The 25,032-nt window shown below is 45.6% G+C and overlaps 1 protein-coding gene across 1 annotated transcript in view; it reads right to left on the bottom strand.

Annotated features, from left to right (window-relative positions):
- The window catches only part of LOC310884554 (uncharacterized protein), a 465,563-nt gene that overhangs the window by 63,592 nt on the left and 376,939 nt on the right, over window positions 1-25,032 (bottom strand). The window contains exons 4-7 of the mRNA XM_083806495.1: window positions 24,733-24,843; window positions 13,601-13,777; window positions 11,650-11,797; window positions 10,504-10,567 (exon numbers count right to left, since the gene is read on the bottom strand). Of these exons, the coding sequence (XP_083662621.1) occupies window positions 13,710-13,777; window positions 24,733-24,843 (179 nt within the window). The 3' untranslated portion in view covers window positions 10,504-10,567; window positions 11,650-11,797; window positions 13,601-13,709. The remainder of the gene's footprint in view (window positions 1-10,503; window positions 10,568-11,649; window positions 11,798-13,600; window positions 13,778-24,732; window positions 24,844-25,032) is intronic.

Below are 25,032 nucleotides of genomic sequence, written 5' to 3'. Positions count from 1 at the left end.
CTGCCTGGGGATCCTCAGGAGGGTCACTTTGAAATGAGCACAAGGGGTGATCAGTTCTCACGGGGAAGGGATGGGTAGCACCAACAGCCCACCAGGAAGGAAGGAGGAGAGCCTGATCCTGCCCAGCTCTGGATCATCAGGAGCTATGGGCCGGACCTGGCATGGAAACAAATTTGTTACACCTGCCACTAGAAATGAACCACCTTCTAAAAGGCAAAGTTAAAAAAAAATACAAGGCCTACTGTGTAATATAAGACAGATTTGGTGCCGTTGAGAAACAGGCACAATGAAGCAGACATTAATACAAAGGAATGGCTCAGCTATTATGTGAATAGATATAAAAAATTTAAGAAGTGAAAAGCAGACCTTCCAAAAAAGTGTTTTCTTTCTTCACAGAAAAGTTTAATTTCTTGGGGGGAAAAAAGTTTCATTCTGAAAACTCTTGTTTGGAAACGCTGTTGCAGGAGTTTGGTGCAGGTGATGCAGCACCTCAAAGGGCTGCTCTACGTGTCTTCAGGGCATAGTCACAGAAAGCCTGGAACAAGTCAGCTGCTGGTGTCTTGTTTCCCAACTGCCTGCCCCACACCACCAACATCCCGCAGGAGCAGCACCCACAGGCTTTAGATTCTGCTCAAAACACAAGCTCCCCAAAGTGAAGTTAATTAGCACCACATTAGCATCAAGCACCACAGAACCCAGGGCACATGCTGAGTCGCGTGACCCTCCAGCAGCTCCCTGGTTTCAGCAAAGCCAGGGAGCACAGGGGGAAGCACAACGTTAACAGGAACAGGCTCACGAGAGCCATTGGTTGGGCAAGTGACCAAAACCTCTGGAGAGCCCAGGCAGAAAACTTGAACCTGAGACCTTCAAAAACAGAGGGACACCAAGCATAAGAAAACAAGGCCCAATACAGAAGGAAAAAAAAAAAAAAAGCCTCTTGACTACAATGCATGTAACCTTATTATTCAAGGGAAGAGAAATAAAGGTAGGCATATAATCAACTACTTACTAGCCTCCCATTTTAGGGCTTCAACATGCAAAGCCCCTAACCAGGGGGAGCCCAGAGAGCTAGCCCTACTCATCAAGCAAGCCCTCTGCAGACACCCATCCCTCCAAAACCCCACACATTGGGGCAAGACCAATTTGAAGCCTCCTTTGGGTGCCTCCCCTCCGCCCACACCCCCAGCCTCCCAAGTAGAACATAACTACAGTGAGGGCGATTTCACCATATTAAGGGAAAAGCTTTAGCATGGCTAGGTTTCTGAGAGCTCTTTAAGCACTCTCAGCTTGGTGTCAGCCTCCAAAGTTTGTCTTTTGAGCAGATGTCAGAAGCAAAAAGATGGCAACCAGGTCTCCTCGTTGCTAGAAGTAGGTGGCAATTTCAGCAGGAAATATCTACATCTGGCAGTAATCAGCAACTCCCTTGGCAAGAGCTGTCAATGAAATAGTTTGCTGAGGCACAGCCTGCCACAGAAGTGAAGCAAGACTGGTAGAGACTGTCCAGGCTGAGTCATGGGCTCAGGGAAGATGGGCAAGGTTCGGGACACCTCAGCCCTGCAACAGGAGATAGAAGGGCTTCTCCGGGGGGAAATTCAGAGCAAATTTGAGGAACGTGTCCTTAAATCTCCCCACTGGCTATATATAGACACTATTTAATTGAATTAACTATGTGATATTTGGCAGTGTGAATATCTCTCCTTCCCCACATGCCTCTTTGTATCAAGGGCTTGCGTGTATTTATTTGCAGCCCTTGTGTTCCTAACAAAGGAGAAATATTTAGAGTGTTGGACTGGGAGTCAAGAGCCCTTGTTGCTGCCCCTAGGTCTGAGTTAAGAAAATCATTTAGCTCAGTGATCCAGGAAAATGAATGCCCTACATTTCAGCAGCAAAGCTGGATAACTTTCAAACGTTCACCTAATAGACCTTAGGCTCCTTGGTCCTTAGGAGCTTTGAGAATGTTGTTCTGCATCTGCCAGAGTGAGATGGATTTTATGCACTTCTGTCTCCAATGCATTGGAGGCCTTCCTATGAAAAGTTCCCCATTAGAACCTTTTATTTAGGTCCCTCTCTGGAAGTCAAGCCTGCAACTCTGGCTCCAGTGGCAAGTAGGGGGGACCGACTGTATCTCTGTGCTCTTTAAGTGAGCTGGGCTAACATTAAGCATGCAGGTATTATCAAAATGGTAAATTTGTCATGTCTGACTCACAAAGAAAAGAAAAAAATGCATTCTGTGAAGAGAAAATGTGCTCTTTGTCAATACCAATCAAGTTTTAGAGCAAATAATTTAATTACAAATGAAAGAGAACAATAAAACCCAAGGAAAGCTAGTACTTTCCCAGATGCATGAACATGTCAATTTGTATCTAACTCATTTTGACTGGAGATATATCCTAGATGATCTCCAAAAGTCATTCAAGTATTTGTAATGATGTTAGCTGAAACAAAGGCTTGGAAAGACTCTGGCTTTATGGAATGAATTTCAAAACCATATGCACAGATTTAGCTGTGTGATTCTTATTAAAAATCAGTAGGTTCCTAGAGGCTAAAAGCCTTGAAAAGTGACCTCTGTCTGTTTGAAGCTGTCTGTCATCACATTACAAAGTTACAATGCTTATAGGTTAATGCTAAAACCTTCTGATGAGAATAAATAGGCTTACCAAATACCAAGCCAGATATCACCTTGCTTCTATTGCTCTAAAAATACAAAGCAAGCTAATCAAAGCTCAGAGTCTGTGTAATTCTTGAAAAAAAAATGCATCCAGTTTGAACTCCTGTTGGTCTGGAAGAACAGAGGCTTTCATCCTCTGGTCTTTTTATTTCTGGTGATCTCAGCAGTTCTGGGAGTTCAACTTAAACAGAGCTATAGCGGTGCGGAGACACCTTGTATTGGAAACTTAGCACAGGAGCACCTGGGGGCTGCTGGTACCCCGGACCCAGGCAAACCTTTCCCCTTCACTGCAGCTTTTTAGGAAAAGCAAAGTGTGGTAAAAAAAAATGCAGCCACCCCTAACCCCAGAGACCAAGGTATGCTGGCAAACATTTTAATGTGCTTTAGCTTACCTAGTTCCAAACAGGCTGGGGGATTTTTTTAAGTATGGTGTTAGGTGAACTCAGGAAAGCAAAACAAACAGTTGGCCAGTTCTGGCTACCATGACTGCAAATTCAAATTTCCTTGCCTACGGCAGGGACAAAAGGCTTGGATAGATGCACTTTTAAAGCTGGAAAGGTTTTAGAAGTTATCACCCCTTTTGCTATGTACTGCCCCTCAGGGAGGCAGTTTCCCACCGCTGGCTGAACCTAACCAGCTTTATTTCGCTTTTAACTGAGCAGAGGACTGTGATTCGTGAGCGGGGACAGCGTGGCTGCAGTTTCCTTCCTTTACAGCAAGGATTGCCCAGAGGCTCCCCAGCAGCTCCTGAAATACTGCAGTTGGCTGCTCCATACATCAGATGAACCTGGCACTAGTTTAGGAAAGAGAACCCCGAGGGTGTGCCTCAAAAAGCCCTGCTTGCCCATGACCGGGAACCAAAGGGCAATGACGAGGTTGCCTACCAGTGGCATCTGAAGGACAGACATTTTGTCTGAGCTACCTCTTCAGGCTCCGTGCCCAGTCAATGGGTTATTCACCCCCCATCAATTCACCCCTCACCCAGGTATTTTGGGAGGGGACGAGGGGATGGGTTCTGAGCAAGAACTTAAGGGAGCCTAGATGCCTCGTTTCGAGAGGAGTGGAATTAAGCAGGATAAAGCTGAACTCCAGTTACCATAGTTATTTAATCTCCAAATCAAAAATGCAATCATCGGGTCTGTTGTGGGGCCCTTCCCCTGAGCACTGCTAATACAAAGAATCCCGCTCAGATCAGCAAGCATGAGCAAAACTCATCATTTCCATATTTCCACCTGACAGATGTCAGGTGGGATTGGGCCTAGTGCAGGAGCCTTCCAGTCAAGATTGGGATCCTTTCATAAAAATCACCAGTTACCACTTTGATGTCTGCTTATCTACTGCTTTGCACTTTGGAAGGAAAGGGAATCGCACAAGTTCCCGAGCGCCGAGGTATTTGCCTTGCTAATGAAGACAGTGCATATTCACTTTTGATCTGCCAAGAAATGGAAAGTGAAAAATTAAAGCTGATTTCCACCACTAATATTGTCACTGAACATCACTGCGCTGTCTCCTGGCTGTGATCTATATGCATGCTGCTGCATGTGGGAGCTGATGCCATTTAAAAACATGTCAGGCTGGTTGGCCCCGATGGATGCCCTGAGCATTAATTCCCCCATGCAGCCCTGCTCCATCTCACCGAGTGCCCAACTCAGAGAAACACAGCCAGCGTGTGATCTTCCTTCTGTACCTGGTTTGACACTGGATCCCACTCAAAGGCCTTTCCTAGGAAAAATGTGTCATAGGAAGTGTCCCTCCATCAGGAAATCCTCCCCTCTGACCGCTGTTGGTTTGGGCCTGCAGGGCAGAAGCACAAAGTACATGCTTTGCGGTACATGAAGGAGTTTTCACCTCTCTGAGTTGCTTCCCCAGATCTAAGGTGGCCTATGCACAACACAAGCTGGTGGGGCTCCTGCTGCTGAGCATGAGGGTGAGGATTCATTCAAGCATACCTCTTGAAGGTACAGAGCATGGACTGCATACCGGGGAGCTTCAACACAGAACCCATTTCCCTTTAATGCAGCAAATATCTCCTTCCTCTCACCCAGGTGTTAAAATAATGCCACCTATGGCAGCAGAAATTGCTGTTGTTCCCTGGAGCAAAAGATCACAACCTTGTCCCACTCAAGTTCCTGGTGAAAGTCAAGAAAAGCAGGCTTTGACCCTAAACACCTTGGGGTCTGACAGAAAATAAGTTAGTGGAAGGATCTACGGCAGTATGAACAGACTGTACAGCAGGATCCTTGATCTGTACAAACAAAGAGAAAATCTGGATAAAAGAGGCCAAAGCAGTGGAGGGACATAGTGTTCAACAGAGCTGCCTCATTTTCCGTGTCACTGAAATGCCATGGGAGGACAGGCAGGGCCCTAATACAGTCACTAATACAGGCAGTGCTCATACAGTCACTGGACGCTAAAAACAGGTTCTCTGAAATCTGGGCTTTCTGGAGTTCGTCACCTCTTTTGCACAGGCCCTCCCCTGGGCCCTGCCCCAGGAGCCACCACCCCATGCCGAGCTGGGACAGGCCGTGCCGTGCCGTCACCACAGCCACAGGGCCTGCCCCGGTCCCGGCCTGCCCGCGGCATCCGCGCGCTCCCACTGAGCTGCCTTTTATTGACTAGATCCGTAACATGTGAAGGTCATTGCCTCACTTCACACGTCTCAGCAGTGCTGTATTTCCACATTTAGCCACTTCAGTTTGTCAATATTAACATCTGTTCCTATTTAACACCTGCCACTGCTCTAACGCGCGCGGGTCCTCGCGCACAGACGCAGCAGCCCAGCCTGGCATGCTGCTCAGCGTGTCGAGGAGGGAACGAACGGCGAGCTCCCATTCATCTGCTCACCCGGGGTGCCCAAACGCTGGCTCGCTCACACTCCCCGAGGAGAAAGGAAAACCCGAGCAGCGGCTCTCCTGCTGCAGGGACAGGCAAGGATCAGTGCTGGGAGCTGTTGTTTGCTCTAAAGGAGTTGTAAGCAGCAGTTCTAGCCGTGTTGCTGCCATTTATCCAGCAGATCAATTGTTTTCACTGCAGTGGGGGAAAAAAAAATACAGCTACTCCAAGCTGTGAACTTTCTGTCAAGATTTCCTGTAGTCAGAGTTCGGCCTCCCTGGGGTCCTTGTTATTATGAAAAAATAACAGCGCGTGAATGTTAGTAGCTCCAAATATTTGTGCGGCTCACGATTCACCGCTCATTCACCTAACTCTTTAACGAATATGTAATTTGGCCATGACAGCTGACTCATAACTACAAATGGACCAATGCTGCAAAACCCCTCGTGGCACACAACACTCCCAGAGCACAGCGCTGCTACACTCAAAGGTTTTGACACAGATTTTTTTTAAAGTCACTCCACCCTGCTGCATACCACGCTGGGCCCCAGTTTTGCATAAAATCCTACTCTCTCGCATTTCTCCCTCACCCAAGCAGCTAGACGCTGCAGTGCTTCATACAACTGTAAGCCAACCGTGCACGGATGCTGCTGAGGCTGCAGGTCCAACCACAGGCACGGGCACCTCTGCCATAGGAGGCAAGTCGGGGCACAGTCAACAGAGCACACACCGGGTTTTGGGGCTCAGGCTAATGCTGGCCACAGAAAATGGCTCTTGATAGTGAAATAATAGTTTCAGGCATTCTTCTGACATTGCTTACGTGGCACTGCAAACACAAGGCCGCTTATGCTAGCACAGGACTATTGAGAATGTCAGATAAAGTAAGAATTGACTCCAAAGCAAACCCAGATGTTACAATTTCATTCTAATTGGCTTTCATTTCCACATGCCTTTGCATTTCCTGGTTGTGACTGCAAGCAGAAGGGGAAGAGCTGAAATACCAGCAGGCTAAGCCTACTCCTGGAGAAGTGCCTCGCTGTTTTGCAAGCCGAGGAGTCCAGAAAAACATCCAAATCCAAGTGAAGGCAAAACTAAACTGCAATTTGCTTAAATGGCTTCTTCAAGACTCATCTGCCACTGTACATCACTGCCTGCAGTTGTGCTGGTGGCTTCTCCAGGAGCCAATACACAACCACATAAATCAGAATAAACAGAAAGGAAAAGATGCAGCTGTTTACTGAACGCCTCCGTGACCACTGGGACAAATTCAAACTTTTGGCTGCTGGGTTTCTTCTGCTGATCAGGGCTCTTCAGTTTTGCATTCCCTTGAACTATGTGGGATTTCATTTTCTCATGAGTAATGTGTCTCATGAAACCAACTTCCAACTGGGATATCATTACAAAGCCTCAAAACATTATTTTTGTAGAAAAAATCCCAGCAGAAATGAATCTGTATACCCCTATTTAGTTAATAGCGCAGACAATTATTTGCAGATTCTCCAAGCCATGGCAATCGGCCAAGCTCAATGTCTTTAAAAATGGTTTCAAGTATCATAGTTATCTACCTCCAAGCCACCTCACCCCTCTGGCAAGGCAAATATAATTACTGCTGATTTGCTTTACCTGTTCAGGCAAAATTCCAACAATTCCTTATAATTTCAAATAGCTGTCTGGAAATTCCATTGTTTGTTTAATACCTGCTTATTTGTTTAAACCAAGTTTTATGTCTATTCAACTGTGCCTGCCTTGTGGGAATTTCACAGACTACTAATTCTATGCAGACGATATCTACTATAAATAGGAATGACTGGTCACCATGTGAAGCCATTACAGTGTTTCTGATCCTTCTCAGTTCCTAAAGAGGATGGGAAAGAGACAGAAAATAGAACAGAAAAGAAAAAGGACCTCCCCAATTAAAAAACTGCAGAAGGATGGCAAATCTCCATCTCTGCACAGCGATGGAAGCTGTAGTACAGACAGCTACAGCTAATAGGAGCAATGCAGAGAAGTTCAAATTGATTACTTGGGCAGCTGATCTTGGTGGAAGCAGAAATTTAAGCACTCCTACATGGTTTCTACTTCTCTATTTCTTCCATTGCCTCTTATTAAATTAGGGCCTTTAATATACAATATTTCCTCTGCCTTCTGCAGGGGCACCAAGATTCTTTCACATATGACCTTATCATACTTTTTCTTTTTTTTTTTTTTTTTTTTCACTACAGGACTGGTGGATATTGGAGCACATCAGCTATAGCATAAGCCAGAGCAAGCATTAGGTAGTGAGCTTGATAGTCCTGTGTTGTCATCAGGAAATAATAAGTTCACACATCTAGGTCCAATAGCCTCAGGGGAACAAGTGATGCCTTAATTTGGAAACACAGATCTAAATGGCTGAAGTGTAAAATATTGGAGCAAGAAGCACTGTTACAGACTATAACGAGAAACAGGATAGAAATCTCCAAAGACCAGATAAGATTCGCTGAGAGCTAGTCATACGATGCTGAAAGTGATGGCTACAGCCCTGGGAAACTGAAGATGTAACACGAAGGTTTTCAGCAAATGACTGAGTAACATAAAGACTGAAGGATTAAAAGCTGTCGGTACAGTGGAGTTCAGCACTGGAGGAACAAAAGGAAAAAAAGAAAAAGACCATTCTGTTAGTTCTTGCGAATATTTTCACAGAACTGGGAACATGTGAAATAAAATCTGACTCTCGATGTCTACTTTTACTTTCCCCACACCTTGCCACAAGCTTCTGTCCTTTCTGGTAAAAGCAAAAGAAGTAGTATTGGAAGATATTCTCCAGAAAGTGGAAAATATACACTAGCACACAAATGTGTCAATATCCAGACCTACCTTTGTGTGGATCTATGTAGGGCTTAACAATTCCTCCTTACAGATTTGCTCCCACTGCCCATTTACCAGTTCATACGTACTCAGTGGTCCTTGACTACTGAATATCCTCAAAAGTAAGAGCAGCAACTGACTTTTGACAGATCCCTCCCCCTCACCCACCAGAAATCAAGAAGTAATATGTGGGAAATGAATTTGTGTAAGCATTCAGGCCTGCAAATTGCTTCACTTGGATTTTACCATAGAAGCAAACTCAATCCCCTCGCAGCATTAGCCGGTTTCAGACCACTGCATAATCTGTCTTGCAATCAAACATTTCATCTCTGTCTGCCACGGCTTTCTTTTCACATTATTCACAAACCACGGATAGCACTTAAATACAGATGTTGTCAGGATGAATGATTAAAAGAAGAAAGATCTTCAGAAAGAGATATTGAAGTTGATGTTGAACTTGTCCTGACAGCATCCCCTGCATTTTCCAGTTGTCTACAGAAAACCAGAGATGGAAAAGGGTGAGACTTAGCCAGCACGTGGGCTGATGGCATCAACTGCCAGCTGACGTTACTGGGCCCCGAGGACTGGCAAAGCTTTCCCAGGGCTGAGGACTCTCTCCTGAAACAGAAATACACTCCCATCTTTAACGTGCCTCAGGAAGAAATGCTCTCCGTGAGGCAGAAACAAAAGCAGATCAAGGGTACAATAAATTTCCTAATGGTGTGGTCTGGCTAAGCAAATCCCAACCTCAGTGGAAGGCTAATGAGGGAAAAAGTACCCAAACATTTACTCTCGCTGCAGCTCTCTGACACCTTAGTGGGAGGTAAAAGCAGATATTGTTTTCCTGGAAGGGACATACATTTGTTACTGTGGGCAACGGCTTCTCCAGATATATTGACTTGGCTTAGAGGCCATATTTGCAAGACATAGTGTTCCTTGAGTCCTCATTTCAGATAATTGCCCTCTATTTGCCGCTGAAACATTCCCAGCAGACTTTGATTTTCTATGCTGTACTAATAGTTCATATTACTCCCTGAACATTGCAGAGCCACAGCAGTCACTGCAGACTTTTAAAAAGAGTTTTGCAAAAATCAGCAGAGCCATACATAATACTCCTGGCACAAACACTTGCTTCTCGACTGCCTCTAGCAGAATTACAAACAGGAAGGTGACTAAAAACGTCTGTGTGTGTGGCACTGATAGATGCAACTAATCCCATTGGAAGAAACAGACCAGGAAAGGTGTGCAACAGAAATGTTCATCAGCACCAAAATGTCAAACTCACTACCCCATCCGGGAGCTGCGGCTCAAGATGGTCACAGAGGTGCCTGGATTGTGCCACGGCTGGGGTTTGGCAGAGTGCCTCCTCCTCATGGTGCTGGAGCAAGGAGGGGACTTCACAGGGACTCGTCCTGCGTCATCCGATTCATCTACCATTCTCAACACACAGCAAAAAGTAAATCAGAGTCTCCTGGACTTGGAAATGAGGCAATAAGCTTTCATCGTCTGTTCTTTTTTATATGGGGGGGAAGGGAAGATGTGGAGGGACTACAGAAACACTTGTCCTTCCCAGGTACCAGATGTATTGTGCTGACAGCGGAGATCTTTGAGAAGGGAGTACACCGGGGAAAGACAAATGGGAATTTCATTGAAGGAGAATTTTTCAGCTTTAGCCTTTCATGGGATTTTCCTCCTCACCGTTTTCTAACAGAAAAAAAAAAAAAATACCACCTCATTTTGGTTTCAAAGAGGGAGACCAGTTTCACTATTTCTACCTAGAAAAACATGTCAGTCCAAAATAGGCATATGGATATCTTAAACTTTCAATATGCCCAGTGATTTTAAATAGGCAATGAATTCCAGGGACAAAAAAAGTGTCTTTAAAGGATGTTTAGTGTGGCCATTTGAAGACCAAATCACAACCAACTGTAAACCTGGTAAGTCACAGATAAAAATAAAGCATTCTTATTTTCTGCTCATTGCTTATGTTTGCTCAGTGAATAGCCACACTATGTGAAATGATACTTCACCTGCTGTACAGGCACACACACAGAGAAACACACAGTTATCAAAACTTGTAATAAGCAGAATTTGCATTGGTTTTGCCAAAAGCAAGTAATGAATTAGTAATCCCCAGTAGAAATTAGAACACTCACATTCTCTGATAGATGAAAGAATGGCTGAAAGTTGTGGCAAAATGCTCTCAGACTTCAAAATGCTCTGCAGAAGAAGAAAAAAAAAAAGACAAAATGAATATGAACAAATTTTCATGAGCAGTGTGTTCCTCTTTGATCAACTCTGCTAGGTAGTAAATACTATATGCACTTGTACATAACCACTAATTGAATCGGCTGTATGCTTTAATAATTGGAATTGACTGAAGAGGCTTTCAGTGGGTATTTTCCCAGGACCCCGCTCCCCAGCATATCCGTTACATTTCTTGTCTTATTTGCTCACATTTCAATTTTAAATCCCGCCATTCGTAACATGACAGCAGCGCTTTCATGAGACTGCCTGGGCCCAGGGAAGGCTGTCATAGCTAACACGCTGATCCTAGGAAAGGGAGCCTGATTAAAAACCTCATTGTGTCAGCCAGGCAATCAGATGTTCATTATCCTATGACACACGACTACTGAAATGGAACATTCACATATTTTAAACTTGAGAGATTTGTACTTTAATATAATTATTTTTGAAAGATTCTTCATCAGAAAGGTTAATAAGAGCAATATAGGTTAATAACAGCACTAAGGCAGCTGACATAATCAGATAATTGACCTTATTGATATGTTAAGTGCCCTATGCTTCACCTTGGGATGTGTGACTGCTCTCCACAGTCAATTATCTTATAATGATGCCTGCTTCTTAAGGTCTTATTGCTTGAATATTGGACTTCATCCAAGGTTTTTGGTTCTCCCACCTCCCCCCCAAAAAACCCTCTCATGTAGGATTTCTGCTCCACTTTCATCTAGGACTATGCAAAAAATATAACAGGCACTTTTCACAAATACGCTGATGCAGAGAGTGCCATTGATTGCCTATAAATTCAGTTTTCTTCCTTCCACACCACTGGGGCAGATTTGTTTTCCTCCCTGCGGCAGAGCTCGGCAAAGGGCATAGCACAGCCCTGGCTCCGCAAAGCCGCAGCCGGGCTGCTCCCAAAGGAGCTGCCGATGTTCCTGGTCCTGCAGACAGAGATCGCCCCGCCACGCCAAACCTCTGCTGTTCAGCAGCCTGTAGCTCCGGGTACAGGTGCACCCAGCACAAGCTGCCCCCCATCAACGAGGGGGATGAAGCCTCACCTGATCTTCACTGGGATTTCCCCCCCAGACAGGTGCTCAGGTTGCCTTTGTAGATCCCTAGTGATCCCTTCGCTCAGGCTGCCTTTGCAGATCCATAGTGATCCCCTTGCTCTTCATGTGACATCAGGAATACAGAAAAATGCCATACCTGTGTTAAAAGAAACGGCTGTTTTCCTCCCTGAATTTCCCCTCCAGGTAGGTGTCATGGCCCTGCTCAAACCTGTGTCTTGTTCCCAGCCTGACTGCCTGGTACTGCCAGCTCCAAACCATGTTGTATTTTCCAAAATCTGAGTGAGGTTGAGCAAAAGAGCTTAGGGACCCAGTGGATTTCTGTTTTGGGCTGCCTGAGGTGTCTTGGTGTTACTTGGCTTAACCCCCCCAGTCCTTAGCCAAGAATGGTGTTCGGGGTGCTGCTGTTAAAGATAGGTGCCCCCGGAGTACGAGGCAGTCACAGTAGGGTCCAAATAAGCTCTTCCTGCACTTTCACAGAACACACCGGGAGCACCGCTCACAGATGTGAGGTGCCCGAGCCTGGGACCGGGTCACTTCTGCCCCATGGAGAGCAAAGGCATCGTGGGGAGTCTGCGGGGGGCGAGATTTCCCTGCAGCCTCCCCTGCCCTGTCCCATGCAGGGAGACATTTAGAAACCTTGCCTTCATCTGACCTTACTCATGTCCATGCAAATGGTGCTCTTATCTCAAGGGCGGCAACATTAATTTGTAACATGTCAGATGGCTATCAAGTTCTAACCACATTTGGGTTTCTTATTCCTTTTCCTCAAAACAAAGGCAGCTCCAGGGGAAGGCGGAGAGGCTTTGGAAGAGAACCAGAAAGGACCGAACATCGAGCTGCAGGTGCCGGCTGTCCGAAAGGCGCCGGCGATCCCGGCTGTCTGTCCCGTGTCTGCCGGTCCTTATCTCCCTCCCAAGCAAGATCTACACCGAGGTGCCTCAGCACCGCAGCGTGCTCTAAACCATTTCATTTCCTGGACACTGAATCCTCTTGTCGCCTGATGGGCTTAAAATTGGGATAATATTCAGCTAAAAGGCATTAGCTAATTTTGTGAAAGGCATGGTATGAATCAACACGGCTGAGCTCAGACCAGAACGGGGCTGCAGCGCAGAGGCCAGCGAGGACAGGGATTTTCTCTGCAACCACTGTGAAAATGAGGGTTGCAGAGGAAGCCATTATTCCTGAGGCATTTTCTCATTCTTCCCCAGCACGGCTTTGAGGCGCGCTGCAGTATTTTCACCTCTAACGGATGTAAATGGCAGGCCGGTCTAATGCTGTCCTGCCGCTTAACAAATGTGATGGCAAAACGAAATGGCAGGCTGCGATTTGGTAGCCTCACAGGCAGGGCTCTCTGGCAGCAATCTGCTGTGTTTGAGGCTCCTCACTGAAACGAGAAATGACGAATTGCCCTGCAGTATTTATTAGTAAACCTGTTCTCTGCAGTTCTACCTGATGGGACTGCTCTGATCACCATAATTCAACAAATAAAATTTAATCTGTACGAGCTCCTATCAGTTAATATCTTAACAGGGATATCTTTGCAGCAGTCTTAGCCCAATAGTCCAATTAAGTTGCACAGGCAGGGTATCTTCCATAATCTCAGACACTTTGAAAGCTTTGGGGATGGATCTGCTGAAAGAAAATTGCCTCATCCTGGCAGCAGCGCTTTGAGCAAGACAATACGGTGCTGTAGTTGCTGCTGCGAGCCAAAGAATAAAAACACAAAGGTGGATTAAGCCAAAGTAAACCAAAATAGCCAAGAAAATCCTAAAATAATTTCCAAATACATTTCTGTCAGATGATCTCCTGCCCGCAGGGCAGCAGGCACTGCCATTCACTTGGATGCCACGCCAGCCAGCCACATCCCCTTGGTTCCCTCCCAGAATTGTCAGGGACTCAAGACAGATGGCCAGCTCTGGCTTGGTGCTGTCCTTCTTACCTTGCTGCCTTCCACTCGCTTTTAATATACCACCCTTGGACTGCTGGGAATGTCTGGAAAATGTAGATGTCTCCAATTAAAGAGGAAGAAGGGAGCCTGCATGTTGCTTTTAGCCGCTCCCCAGCTCAAATGGAAACACGTATCCCAAGACAATCACATCTGGTCTAGGCAGAGTACCTGTGATAACAGGAGAGTTGTGCAATATACCTTAAAGTTTGCAGGAAAAGAGACTCTACACACTAATACGCATTCACATTTTCAGCACTCTCCAGTGATAAGGTTTTACAGCCCTTCCCATAACATTATCTATTAGCAGACACAGAGCATCCGAGCAGAACAAGCTGTTTTAAAGAAAACAAGAAAAAATACAAGCTCGGAGCAACACGTTCTGCTTACCCAGGTATACCCTGGACACATTTGACCAAGTCAAGTTTCAGGGTGCACCTGTGCCACTTGCAAGTGAAGAAGTTGGAAATACGTTTATACCAAAACACCCTTTAGGTCTGCTCTGAAATGCATCCTCAGAAGCAGGTCGTCTTTGGAGTGACATGAATTTTTTCCCCAGGCTCTCCTCTGGGAGAAACTCAAAGGAACCACAGATTTGGCCTAGGAAACTGCTGATGCACGCAGCTCCCCGCTGCACCAGTGCCCCTCTGTTATGCCCAGGAATTCAGTAACAGCTCAGAGGGGCACCCCCAGAGGGCACAGGGAGGGAACATCCCTGCCTGCCAAATGCTTCGAGCTGATGGGAGACAGCGAGCAGAGAAGGACTGCCTCCATTTTATGAGCAAGAGGCTCCCTGGACCCCTTCGGATAGGAACTGGAGGCTAATTAAGAACCTGAGTAACTTTTATAGCCGCTGAAGTCAAATCTTTTGAAAAGCTCAAGGGGTTGGTCTGCTATGATCAATTAAATCAGTAGCTACTCGTAGCAGATCCTGGCTTCTGCCAGCCGCAGTGGCTCAGAAGGAGCGGCTGTAGGGCTACTCTGCCCCACGGTGAGTCCCTCTGCAGAAGGGATGAGGCACAGAACCGCTCAGCTGTCCCCCCTCTGTCCCTGGGGGTGCTTAGGCTGGGTACCGAGCAGGAGCAGCGTCAGACCAGCCCCGGACGGCACTGCGAATCCCATCTTTTCTCTGTGATTAAACAATAAGCCAGCTAAGACACACCATGCTGTTTTAAAGTGCTACAAATATGGCTGAATTCGCAAAAAGTATTGGCCAAGCTCTCGCAGAAATCACTGCAGGGGGAAATTAGAGAAGAAGAGTGGCTTTTGGCCCACACAATCTGCCTATGAACGCCGTGGTGGACTGGAGTTACCAGAGGAACCCTGACCACGAGAAGCCAGCGAGCCCCTTGTCACCCGGCAGGGTGGAGGAGGAAGGAGTGAGGCCCCAGACTGAATTATTTGTACTTTGTCCCTGGGGAGAAAAAGGCTCCAGCAAGACCCCAACCCTAATTAGGCACAAAGGAATCCTGTGAGTGTCCTAATCCATGCAAAGCGTTTCAATCAGAGATCACACCACATTAGGCATCAGAGAATAAAAAGACAAGGCACAAATCCCCGAGAAACAGCTTCGGTTATTTCCACTGCTTACAGCACTGTTTCTTTTAGGCCAGTGAGAATCTTTTGAGCAATGACTCCCATTTGCCTGCTTTACTGCATCAACTACCAGGACATTTATAGTAGCATACAAATAATACATAGCAGTGATTAATAAATAATAAAGTGAAGCATGGTACAAACTGAGCAGAATCCATTTCCTCTCCTGAAATCCTACAGCAGAAGCAACACTTGAAAGTGCATTGCAAAAAATACACTATTTGTACAAAAGTTGAAAAATACCACTGTCATAATTAGATTTTCCATTAGGCTTGTGTGGCATAATTAAAAATGTAATTTCTCTGTAAGCACATAGCAGTGCTCTAGGAACAAGGTGTCACCAATTATTAGGGGCATATGCAGGTACTTTAGCTAACCACATAAATTGATTAAGTACTAAACTAGGCTATGGAGTCTAATTGTTTTGAACAAATACCTACTTACCGCATGCAGAAGGACACCTTGCCTTCCCTGTTGGAAAGCTTAATTTATTCCAGCTACTACTGGCGTTACTGTTGAAGGCCATTTAGTTGTGTTCCCAGCTCCAGGCACCCTCCGCTAGCAGTGGGGCCACTCGGGGACTCCTGGAGCCAAACCACCCCAATGGGATGCTGCGGGCAGCCTCTGGACCTGCCCCTGCCCCTCTGCACCTCGGGACCAGCCATGCAGCCACTTTGGGCTTCTACTTGCCCTCTGCAGACTGCAATAGCTTAACCTTCCTCTGCAAAGCACTGTTTAACACTCCTCCCCGTGTATTTCTCACTGAGATTTACAAAGGAGCAGAGGGGAGTCGGTTGTTAAAATCAGATAAGCTCCACTGAAATTCCTAGCTGCTATTATTAGCCAGATTCAACGTATTTTTACTCAAGCAGGCAGTTGTTTGTGTGAGCCTAAGTTAGGGCTCTGTGTCTGGCTATCAGAAGCGCGTGGGACACTCTGGAGTCCTGGAAAGGCCTTGGAGGAGTCTCTGCAAAAAAATAAAAAATAAAAAAAAATATCTGAGTTTATATTTCCAGGAAGGCTTTCTGCAGTGTTTAGACACTCCTAAAGCAGCAGCACTGAAACTGAGCTACGAGCTTCTACAGCCTCCTGGGACGATTCACCCCGCTGATAACCAAGCACTTGCTCACCCCTTCTGACGGGCAGGGGGCCGGCATGCAGCCCACGAGTGCACCTACCCCCTGCAGCCGATCCGGTGCCTTCCCAGCCGTACCCGAGGGACTCAGGGGCTGGGACTGGGAAGCAGAGCTTCCAACAGGAACTTAAAATACAGCTGATGCAAGAAGTACCTGTCAGGCTGGCAGGATTTGAAACAATAAGCCTGGCTTATTGTCTCCGAGCACTGTGATTTCCTACTGTTGTGCTTGCATAAAGTCATCTCAGCTTTCCCTGCTAATAAACGAGAAGACAATCTGACCCAGTGCGTTCATTGACAAGCGCTGCAAAAGAAACCTGAGGAATATTTTATTCCTCCCACATTAGGAACGTACAGAACATACAGAGAAATTTACCATCACATAATGATCCCTATTATGCAAAGCGAGGCTGACAAAATTTCCATCATTACATCCCTGACAAGTACTCAGAACTGCGGGGGTTTTCATGCTTTCTTTTGAAAGAAAAAAAAACACAAAGTAGCTTTAATATCTTAAATATGGAGCAGGAACTTCGTCCTCTCCCTATTCGCAAACACCTTAAATACATCTCCTTCCTTCACAGCTCGTTAATCCCTACTCCTCTGCTCTTCAGACATTTAAATTCTTCCCACAGATCTAACATAGCAGAGGTATTTATATCATGTTTAATCAGTGCTTGCCAGCTCCGAACAACCCTCATGACCTTACTTTTTTGAATGACCGAAGATCGCTATGAAATCAGTCGACTGAGGACCCCGCCGGAGCCCGAAGCTCTTGTTTCTGTTACCGAACTGCTCAGAATCGCCCCCCACCTTTTCTCCTATTTGTGCATCCCCAAATGCCCACAGAGTGGTTCAATTACCCCTGATTCAAATCCAGAATTAGGCCCCTTGGGCAGCACCATACATTGCAGGGCACAAGTCTGAATCCATCACTCTTTGGCTGGGGGCTCCAAGGGGGCCAGCCCTGATCCCCAAACCTCTGACTGACAACACTGGGTGGGCAGTTTACTTTATTAACACGTGTGGCTTCCAAGCCCAGACCTTCCAGCACCATTTTCAACTTCCTTGTTGCCATCTGAATACCAAACAGCTAAATATCAAAGAAATGTCTAAAAAAGAGAATGCACAGCTTCCACCAGCTGTTTTGTCCTCCTTGCTTTTCTTCTCATCCTGTCTGTGCGTCCACGTTTCCCCTCTCATCTCACATCTGCACATTTGCTTCTCTGACTTCCCTACCTGTTCCACCCCAGCCATTCAGACCTCCTCCTGCCTGGGACTCTCCTTGCTCTCTTTGCAGCCTCCCTAGCACGCTTTCTTCCCTCTGCTGCTCAGAAGAGGAAAGAGCAGAGACTGAGAAAGTTAATGAACATCACACCGGGGTTACCGCTTCCAGCACTCTCCCTCTCGTGCACACTGCGGGCCAGGCACACACGTGAGCCCCAGAGCAGTAATTAAGGGATTTTAGGAGGATAATGCCCTCGGAGGGCTTCAGCAGATTGACACATGGTATTTCTTCTTAATAATGACTGTCCTGAAACGTATCGGGTCCGTGTGCCGCTGCGTTTCCGGCAATTTGTAAGAACTGTTCAATGTGTAGCCAGCTGGAACGCACAACAGCACATAATTGTTCTATTACTGCAGACTTCAATTGTTTCTCTTTTATTCATTAAATGGCCATTTATTGGAAGAAAGGTCCTTTTTTTAGATGCATTTTTACACAGCTCTAGATTGGACTTGCCAGGACTGAATAAGGGCAGACCTTCCTTTTTCTCACTGTGCTCTTGGAAGGCAAATGGGGAGCCCAAACGTTGGAATTTTTGTTGTTGGTTTTTTTTTTTCAATGGAGATGTTGAAAGCCTTTTACATTCTGCACTGGAACAAAACCGAGGCCTTTTGAAATGTTGCATGGGAGTCAGGCGAGAAGGCCACCCACACAGACTATGGGAAAGGCGAGGGTCGGATCAGCAGCGGCCCTGAGCGGGTCCCCTTGGAATCAGGAATGCCCAAAGACCCGCTCAGGAGAGGACTGCTGCTGTGAAAGGCCACACAGAGCAAGGGAGAAAATCAACTGCCTGGTGCTTATGGTGCTCACCTGCAAGTCTGGAGGTGTGGAGACTTGCACTGAGGTCCAAGCAAGTGCCCCACTGGGAGGTGGTGGTGTGAGCCTCTGTTTTAGACCACCAAATCCACAACAGGTCAGGAAGCATGCATTTCTTGAAAAAAAAATCAAAAAAGGCCAAGGAACAACCCATGCAGACCTGAAGAACGCTGTAGATCTGACTGACCTATCTTGAGAATTACCCCCTGTACAACCCATATTACCTTGATTTGCATGCGGTTTACGCCACAAAAGTGCCAAAGCCTCAACCCAGGAGCCCAGGTCTGAAATTCTCCGGTTTCCATTTCAGCTGTTGTTTCCCCTTTCCCCCATCAGAAGACCAGAAGGGGGGCACTGGAACCAGAGTGTTCTGCTCAGATCACACTACCTGGCGAGCCGAGGCTGGCCTATGCCTCGCTCTGCCACAAAAAAGCGAAACGTCACACTAAAAATACATACATACAGGAGGAAATGCCTCTTTCTCTCCTAGCCTCTCTTTAAGCTATTGAAATGTATTAAAAAAAAAAAAAAAAGAAAGACGTAATTGTTTCCTGTGCAAACGTGCCAGACTTTACTTTTATGGGCCGTATTTATTGACTTTAGCTATTTTTCCAGTATGCTGCACAGCGTTAGACTTGGCAGGAAGTCCTACAAAGTGAAATAACATCTCTGAAAAAGTGGGAATTCTCATTGTTTGGCACAGTGAAAGAAAACCCCAGCCAAGCAAACTCCTGACCTTCTCTCATGTCAGCCTCAAACAGACCCAGGCCCGTCACTACACCGGGCTCCTCATTTCTCTGAAGTCACCCCAAGATGCAGATACGGGGTTTGATGCAGCACCTCAGTGAGGCTGTTTTCTCCACTCTGCTCTGCTCCAGGCTTCCACTTTTCCTTTTCAAAGGCAGCATTCAACATCCTGCTACTCCTCCACTATTTCCCCATGCCCAGGACGCAGTTACAAGCAGAGATTTGTAGCCTGTGCAAATACCAATTTGTTTCCACAGATACAAAGGAGCAAAGTAAGACACCCAGACTCACCAGCAGCCATTAGGGAATTAATTGCAGCTGTTTAAGGGTTAGACCTTAACGCGCCCGTCAGCTCCAGGCACTTGCTATACATCCCGGGATTTTGTATGCATCCAAGACAGATGTCTCCGAGGCAATCAGAGGAGTCCCACAATATACACTGAAGAAGACAGAAGACAACTGAAGAGATTTATGTTGGATGGGATGACAAGCTCAAGAGTTTAACTGCACATGGCATTTCTGGAAGCTTGCCAGCTCCGAGTTTAGTGTGTTTTGTGTACTTCACTCATAACTGTTTATTGTGACAGGTAAACACTTGTTTTGAAAGCTTGCAGGCGTACTATTAAAACAGAAGTGTTCCTGACATAGTCAAGCTGTGCTGTCAAATGTTTATCTTTTGAATGATGAATGCTGGCTTTTCTTTTCATTCCTCTCAGCCTGCGTGGAACAGATTTGAACAGTCTCTCCCAACTTGTTTGGGCTCATTTCACCTGGGGGACATAACTGAATAGCTGATGGGCCAGAGAGCAGCCCTGTAATTAGCAGCCCATATGCCAATAAGCGAAGGTGATGCAGAGAACAAATGAGGAACAATAGGGTAAGCAAGAGCAAGCTCAGTGCCAGGTCTGTCTGCAAATGCAGATGCAGATGTTGAGTTTTAGAAACGATACTAGATGCAGAGTTCAATGGAGATAATTCCAGCATTCGGAGCATCTTGGAGACGTATTTCACAGGTCAGATTCTGGAGACTTCTGCTAACTACAAAAGCTAGAAGCCACGGTAAGAAATTTTACACAATATATTTTTTTTAAGAGTAAGTAGAAAATCTGGAAACAGTTAAGTCACAGTATTGGATGTATGCATAGTCTGTGAAACTGCAGACAATCGTAAAGGTTATTGGCAAAAATGAACAAAGACTCTTTTGGGTGAGAATTAAAATTCTCCACTTGGTGCAAATATGCTTTCTACAGATCTAGGAGAAAAGCTTGTGAGAAGAGACAGAAATTTCTGCGTATCTTAGTGTAATTGCATATGCTACGAGGCTGTGGAATTCAGCGAGGATCCCATGGGGTTTCAAGTGGATTTCAGATATTTCACAGTGTGTCAGTTATAGATTGAGACATAAGACTTTGGGGAAAAAAGTACAATCTTTGATTAGATGAAATAGCATCAGATTTCCATGAAAATGCAAATGCTTAATGAATTCATTGTTAATGCAGTTCTGCCTTGTCTTTGTTCTGTTACAGCGATCCTCGAACCACGAGTTTGCTGACCTGCACTGGGTGCTGCACTGGGGCCAATTTAAGCAGCGGCATCGTAACAACCACCTGCGGAGGACTCATGGACTGGAACGAGAATCTAACATTTCCCACTGATCTGAGAAAATCATTTTTACAGGACACGCAAGGCATCAAACTGCCTGCCACAGGAGGCATCAGAAATGTTCATCTCACACAGAAGTCAGAGAAGGACTGAGTATTCTTCCAGATATTGAAAATATTAGGGATCACAAGAATTAAAAAATAAAAACTGCTTCCAAAAAGACATTAAAGATCAAAGTGCAAGTCCTTAGATAATATCTAGTTAAAAGGGCAAAAGACAAAAAGAACCCCTCAGCACCAAATCCATAAATTCAGTAGGCTCACATCCCAGCTTACTGTCCAAAGGTTGGCCATACAGACAAGCTTACGGACTAAATTGGGCTTTCAGCAGAAGGTGGAAGTAGGACTTTACTGCTCAGGGAGACACATATATTATACCTTTGCTCCATGCTTAACACAGAGAATCCGTGCAGTGTGAGGGGAAGCTGCAGTGAACAAGGCCCTGCCTGGTCCTCCAGCTCCTCACAGGTTTCGCATGAGCACATTTTTTGCCACAGCAGTGTGTTGCCACTATGGGACTGAGTATTTTAGGTCCTAACGCTGGATTTCCTTTTTCATCAAGCCATGGCCGTAGTTAAGGGGAGCAGTTTAGACGAGGGGTGAAGAAGCACTAGGCTGGCATTTACCTCTTTGTCCCGTTTGCTCTTTCAGCCTAAAGTATTTCTTCTTTCTTTCCCCTTACAGCCTCTTCTTCAGGTGTGGATGCACCACGATGCCAAAATGTAAACCGTCACATTGCCAAAAAGTAAACCACCACGAGCTGCTAACTTGACACATCAGGAGTTACCACACTAGGGCTGATTCCTTGGGTGCACCCTCCTTACTCTGGACCCTGCCAAAATTTGTATGGAAACAGCCTGGCTGCAAAGGGGCTCTCCGTCATTCCTGTCCCAGATTTAATGATCAGAGCAAACTTCTTTTTTCTCCTACTTTTCAGCGTGCCGTGCCTTCTGCAAAGCATGAGGCGATCCCTACCCTGGAAATCTATGCTAAGTATTGCTTTTGTCCTATCAAATAAAAAGGATATGAAAAAGGCAGTAATAAAAAAGCATTAGGACTCGCACAAGGCTTGTTAAATGATTTAAATCTTCATAATGTATAGCATTTTCCTGGTAATTAAGTTTGAACATTGAGTTGGGCTAAATGGTTACTACTGTTAGATAACATTTAAAAAGCTCCTGCATACATGCAGATATTTTTTTTCTCTGCCACAGCCCTGACAGCTGAAGGTAGTTACTTCAAAAAGGGCAGGAATTGCTTCTGTGCCCTACTGATGGGGCAGAGCACAACAGTGCAAAGTCCATTTCATGCTCATCTTATAACACCCTACAAGCTCAGTCAGACCCCAAGTCTCTTAAAAGATCTGGTTGGAATATGCAGGTTTTATCAAAAAGAACAGAAAACGTGGGAAGAGGGAGGGGGAGAAGTTACATTTTGATGAAGTGGGAGGGAGTGGAGGTAGAAAATCTCTGCTCGTGTTTGTATTATTTTTCTAAATTTATTTTTATTTGCACTGAAAAACAATTCCAAAAGAAAGTCCTGACCTGCCCTGATAACAAGCTATTTGCCTGTAAGCAAAGCCTAATAGCTGTTCCCATTTTCTTTCCCACTTCTTCCTTCCTCTTCCTGCTGTTTTTGCCCTCTTATTTATTTACTCTCGGTTTACATTTTCCAGCTTTTGTTCTCAGCTCTTTCTCCCTTTTCCTGCCCTCTTGGCGTCCAGTTGCATCCAGCCACACCACCCAGCCCATCCTTCACAAGTTGTTTCTTTTCATCAGGAAAGCCTGGTGCTTTCTGCCCCGCACAGCATTCTGCTGGGAGGGCTCGATCCCATGCAGCGGAAGACAGTCGTGTTCATCACACCCACACGTATTCCTGTCACTTGCAAGCCCGGCTGAACTGCACGATGCTTGGTTTAGACTGCAAACATATTTAATATTTGCTTTTTTAAACATAACCAGGTCAAGGCAGTACTGCAAAATGAGCTCGGTAAGTAGACGTGATGCACACGTAGGCTTCGGTCAGCCAGCCACAAAGCCCCACTAGGTTAATTGACATCCCTAACTCCAACACGTGCCTGGCAAGGGAGAAGTGATTTAGATATTCAGTAAAAACGCTTTGGGTGAAGCCTTCAACCACTCAAAGCTACACGAAAAAATTCTAGAAATTTAGGTCTATTTTCAAAATCCTTCCAGGCTGGCTTAATATATCACCCAAGTTGAAACTGTTCTCATGATATATTATACATGGAGACTGCACTACATCATCAGAGTTCTGACACTGCCATGTTCAGGGTATGCTAGGATACAACGTAATGAATTACAGCAGTGGACAGTGACAAATACACTTTAGGGGAAGTTTAAATTAATTTTTTTTAGCTGCTTGCAGTTGGCTCAGAAAGTAATTTTTATTAAATAAACTAGTGGGATAGTGGGCAGATTCAGAGCCCTGAAGAAAGGGAATGGCAGAGCAGAGAGAATACAGGGCAGAGCACAAAGAAGAATTTCAGCTCTGAGGCTAATGTGCCTGTGATTTTGGAACAGTTAGCAGGGCCAAACCCTGACCATGCTCGCCTGCAAGCACGCAGCTCTGCTGGAGCGCCCGTCTGTTTGGACCAAACAGAGGTGCCAAATTCTTGGTGCAACCCCACATCTGTGGACTGGATATCCAGCAATTCCCACCACCTTCAGTGGGGTAACATCTTGTAGACAAGGTTTATTGCAAATCAAAGGGACACAGTAGACGGGCTTCCACCTGGAAAACGTATAATCAATATGGTATTTTTCATAAAAGTAAAGCAACAATAAGAATAATAAAAGGGTAAGGTACAGCTGATAAAGCCAAACAAAAAAAACCTTTCATGAGAAGCAAAATTTAGTACCTTTGAGAAATCCCTGAATATTAAACATCTCTTTACTCTGAAGGAATCTTTTGTCATTTCATGGGGAATCAATTAACCACAGTGTCTTATTCAGGTAGACTTTAGATTAGTACCACATCCTTTCACTATAGATAATTAACCTCAGTTTCTGAATTAGCAGCAAAATAAGCCAGTTATTAGTTTTTATAATGACTAGAACTCAATATTTTGGGTAGTTAAACACCCAAGAGTTTAAATTAAAATAGACATCTGACAGAAATCCCTAAAGTGTTCTTCAGATCATTAATACTATAAATTCCACAGTAGATTGAACTGACAATGTTCCCTTTTCCTTCTGGAGCACTCCAAAGGGATGAGCTACTCCCTCGAATCAGCATTCAGTTTGATCTCTGAAATAATCTCTCCTTGATACCTAAAGCCTCAAGGCCAACAGCATAGTTAAACTCCTATCCTCCTCTCACCACAAGAATATGTCTAGTGAAGTGAAAAAAATTAAGCCCCCTTCCCTGGCCTGCCTACAGGCAGCTCGTGCATTACCAAGACAAACTGACACTCACATCTGAGAGCAACATTTTGGGCAGGGTGAGCTGCCCCTGCCTCCGGGCAGTGACCCAACAGAGCTCTGGGTGAGAAGCATGTCCACAAGGCAACGGGCTCAAGGATGTTGGGGAGCCGCTGCCTCAAGCTCCTGCCCCACAGCTCCATCATCTCCACATGCCTCAGCCTGAGCAGACCTTCTTCCTCAGCATCCTCACCCTGAGCACTGCTCACCCACAAAAAGCCTCTCCAAGACACAGCCTCGATCACTTTTCTGTAAAAGGATCCTGTTACATGATGCCCTACCTCTCTATGCCTTTTATTCCCCCAGCATGACACTGAGACATGCTGAACTTCTGGTCCAGACTTTACTTTTCTCTCCTCATCGGCTCCCTTTCTGCAGAACCACTGCCCTGTCCTCTTCCGTACGTTGATTATTCCAGCCCAAGTTTCACGCTTTGCACTTGCCTGTAACTCTTTTGTTTGTTTCTTCCAAACCATTCCTGCAATTTGTTGAACTGATTTCAATTCTCGCACTGTTGTCCAATAGATTTGCAGTCGCTCCTAGCTTGGTGCTATCTGTAAATTTAAGCAGCATAGTTACTACCTATTCCACTATCCAGGCTGCCAACAAAAATGGTGAGCAGAACCTACTGCCTCCCTCTTCCCTCTACAGTCTCCCTCTTCCTGTTAAACTGAGGGCTTACAGGGGGTGTTTCCCCGCAGAGTTGTGCGTAACCCTGACTTCTGCGGGCAGTCACATCTCCC

This window comes from Anser anser (genome assembly GCF_964211835.1).
Source record: "Anser anser genome assembly, chromosome: 20".
NCBI classification, from domain to species: Eukaryota; Metazoa; Chordata; class Aves; order Anseriformes; family Anatidae; genus Anser; species Anser anser.
Note: the sequence above shows the minus strand (reverse complement) of the source record. Positions and strands in the feature narration are given on the sequence as shown.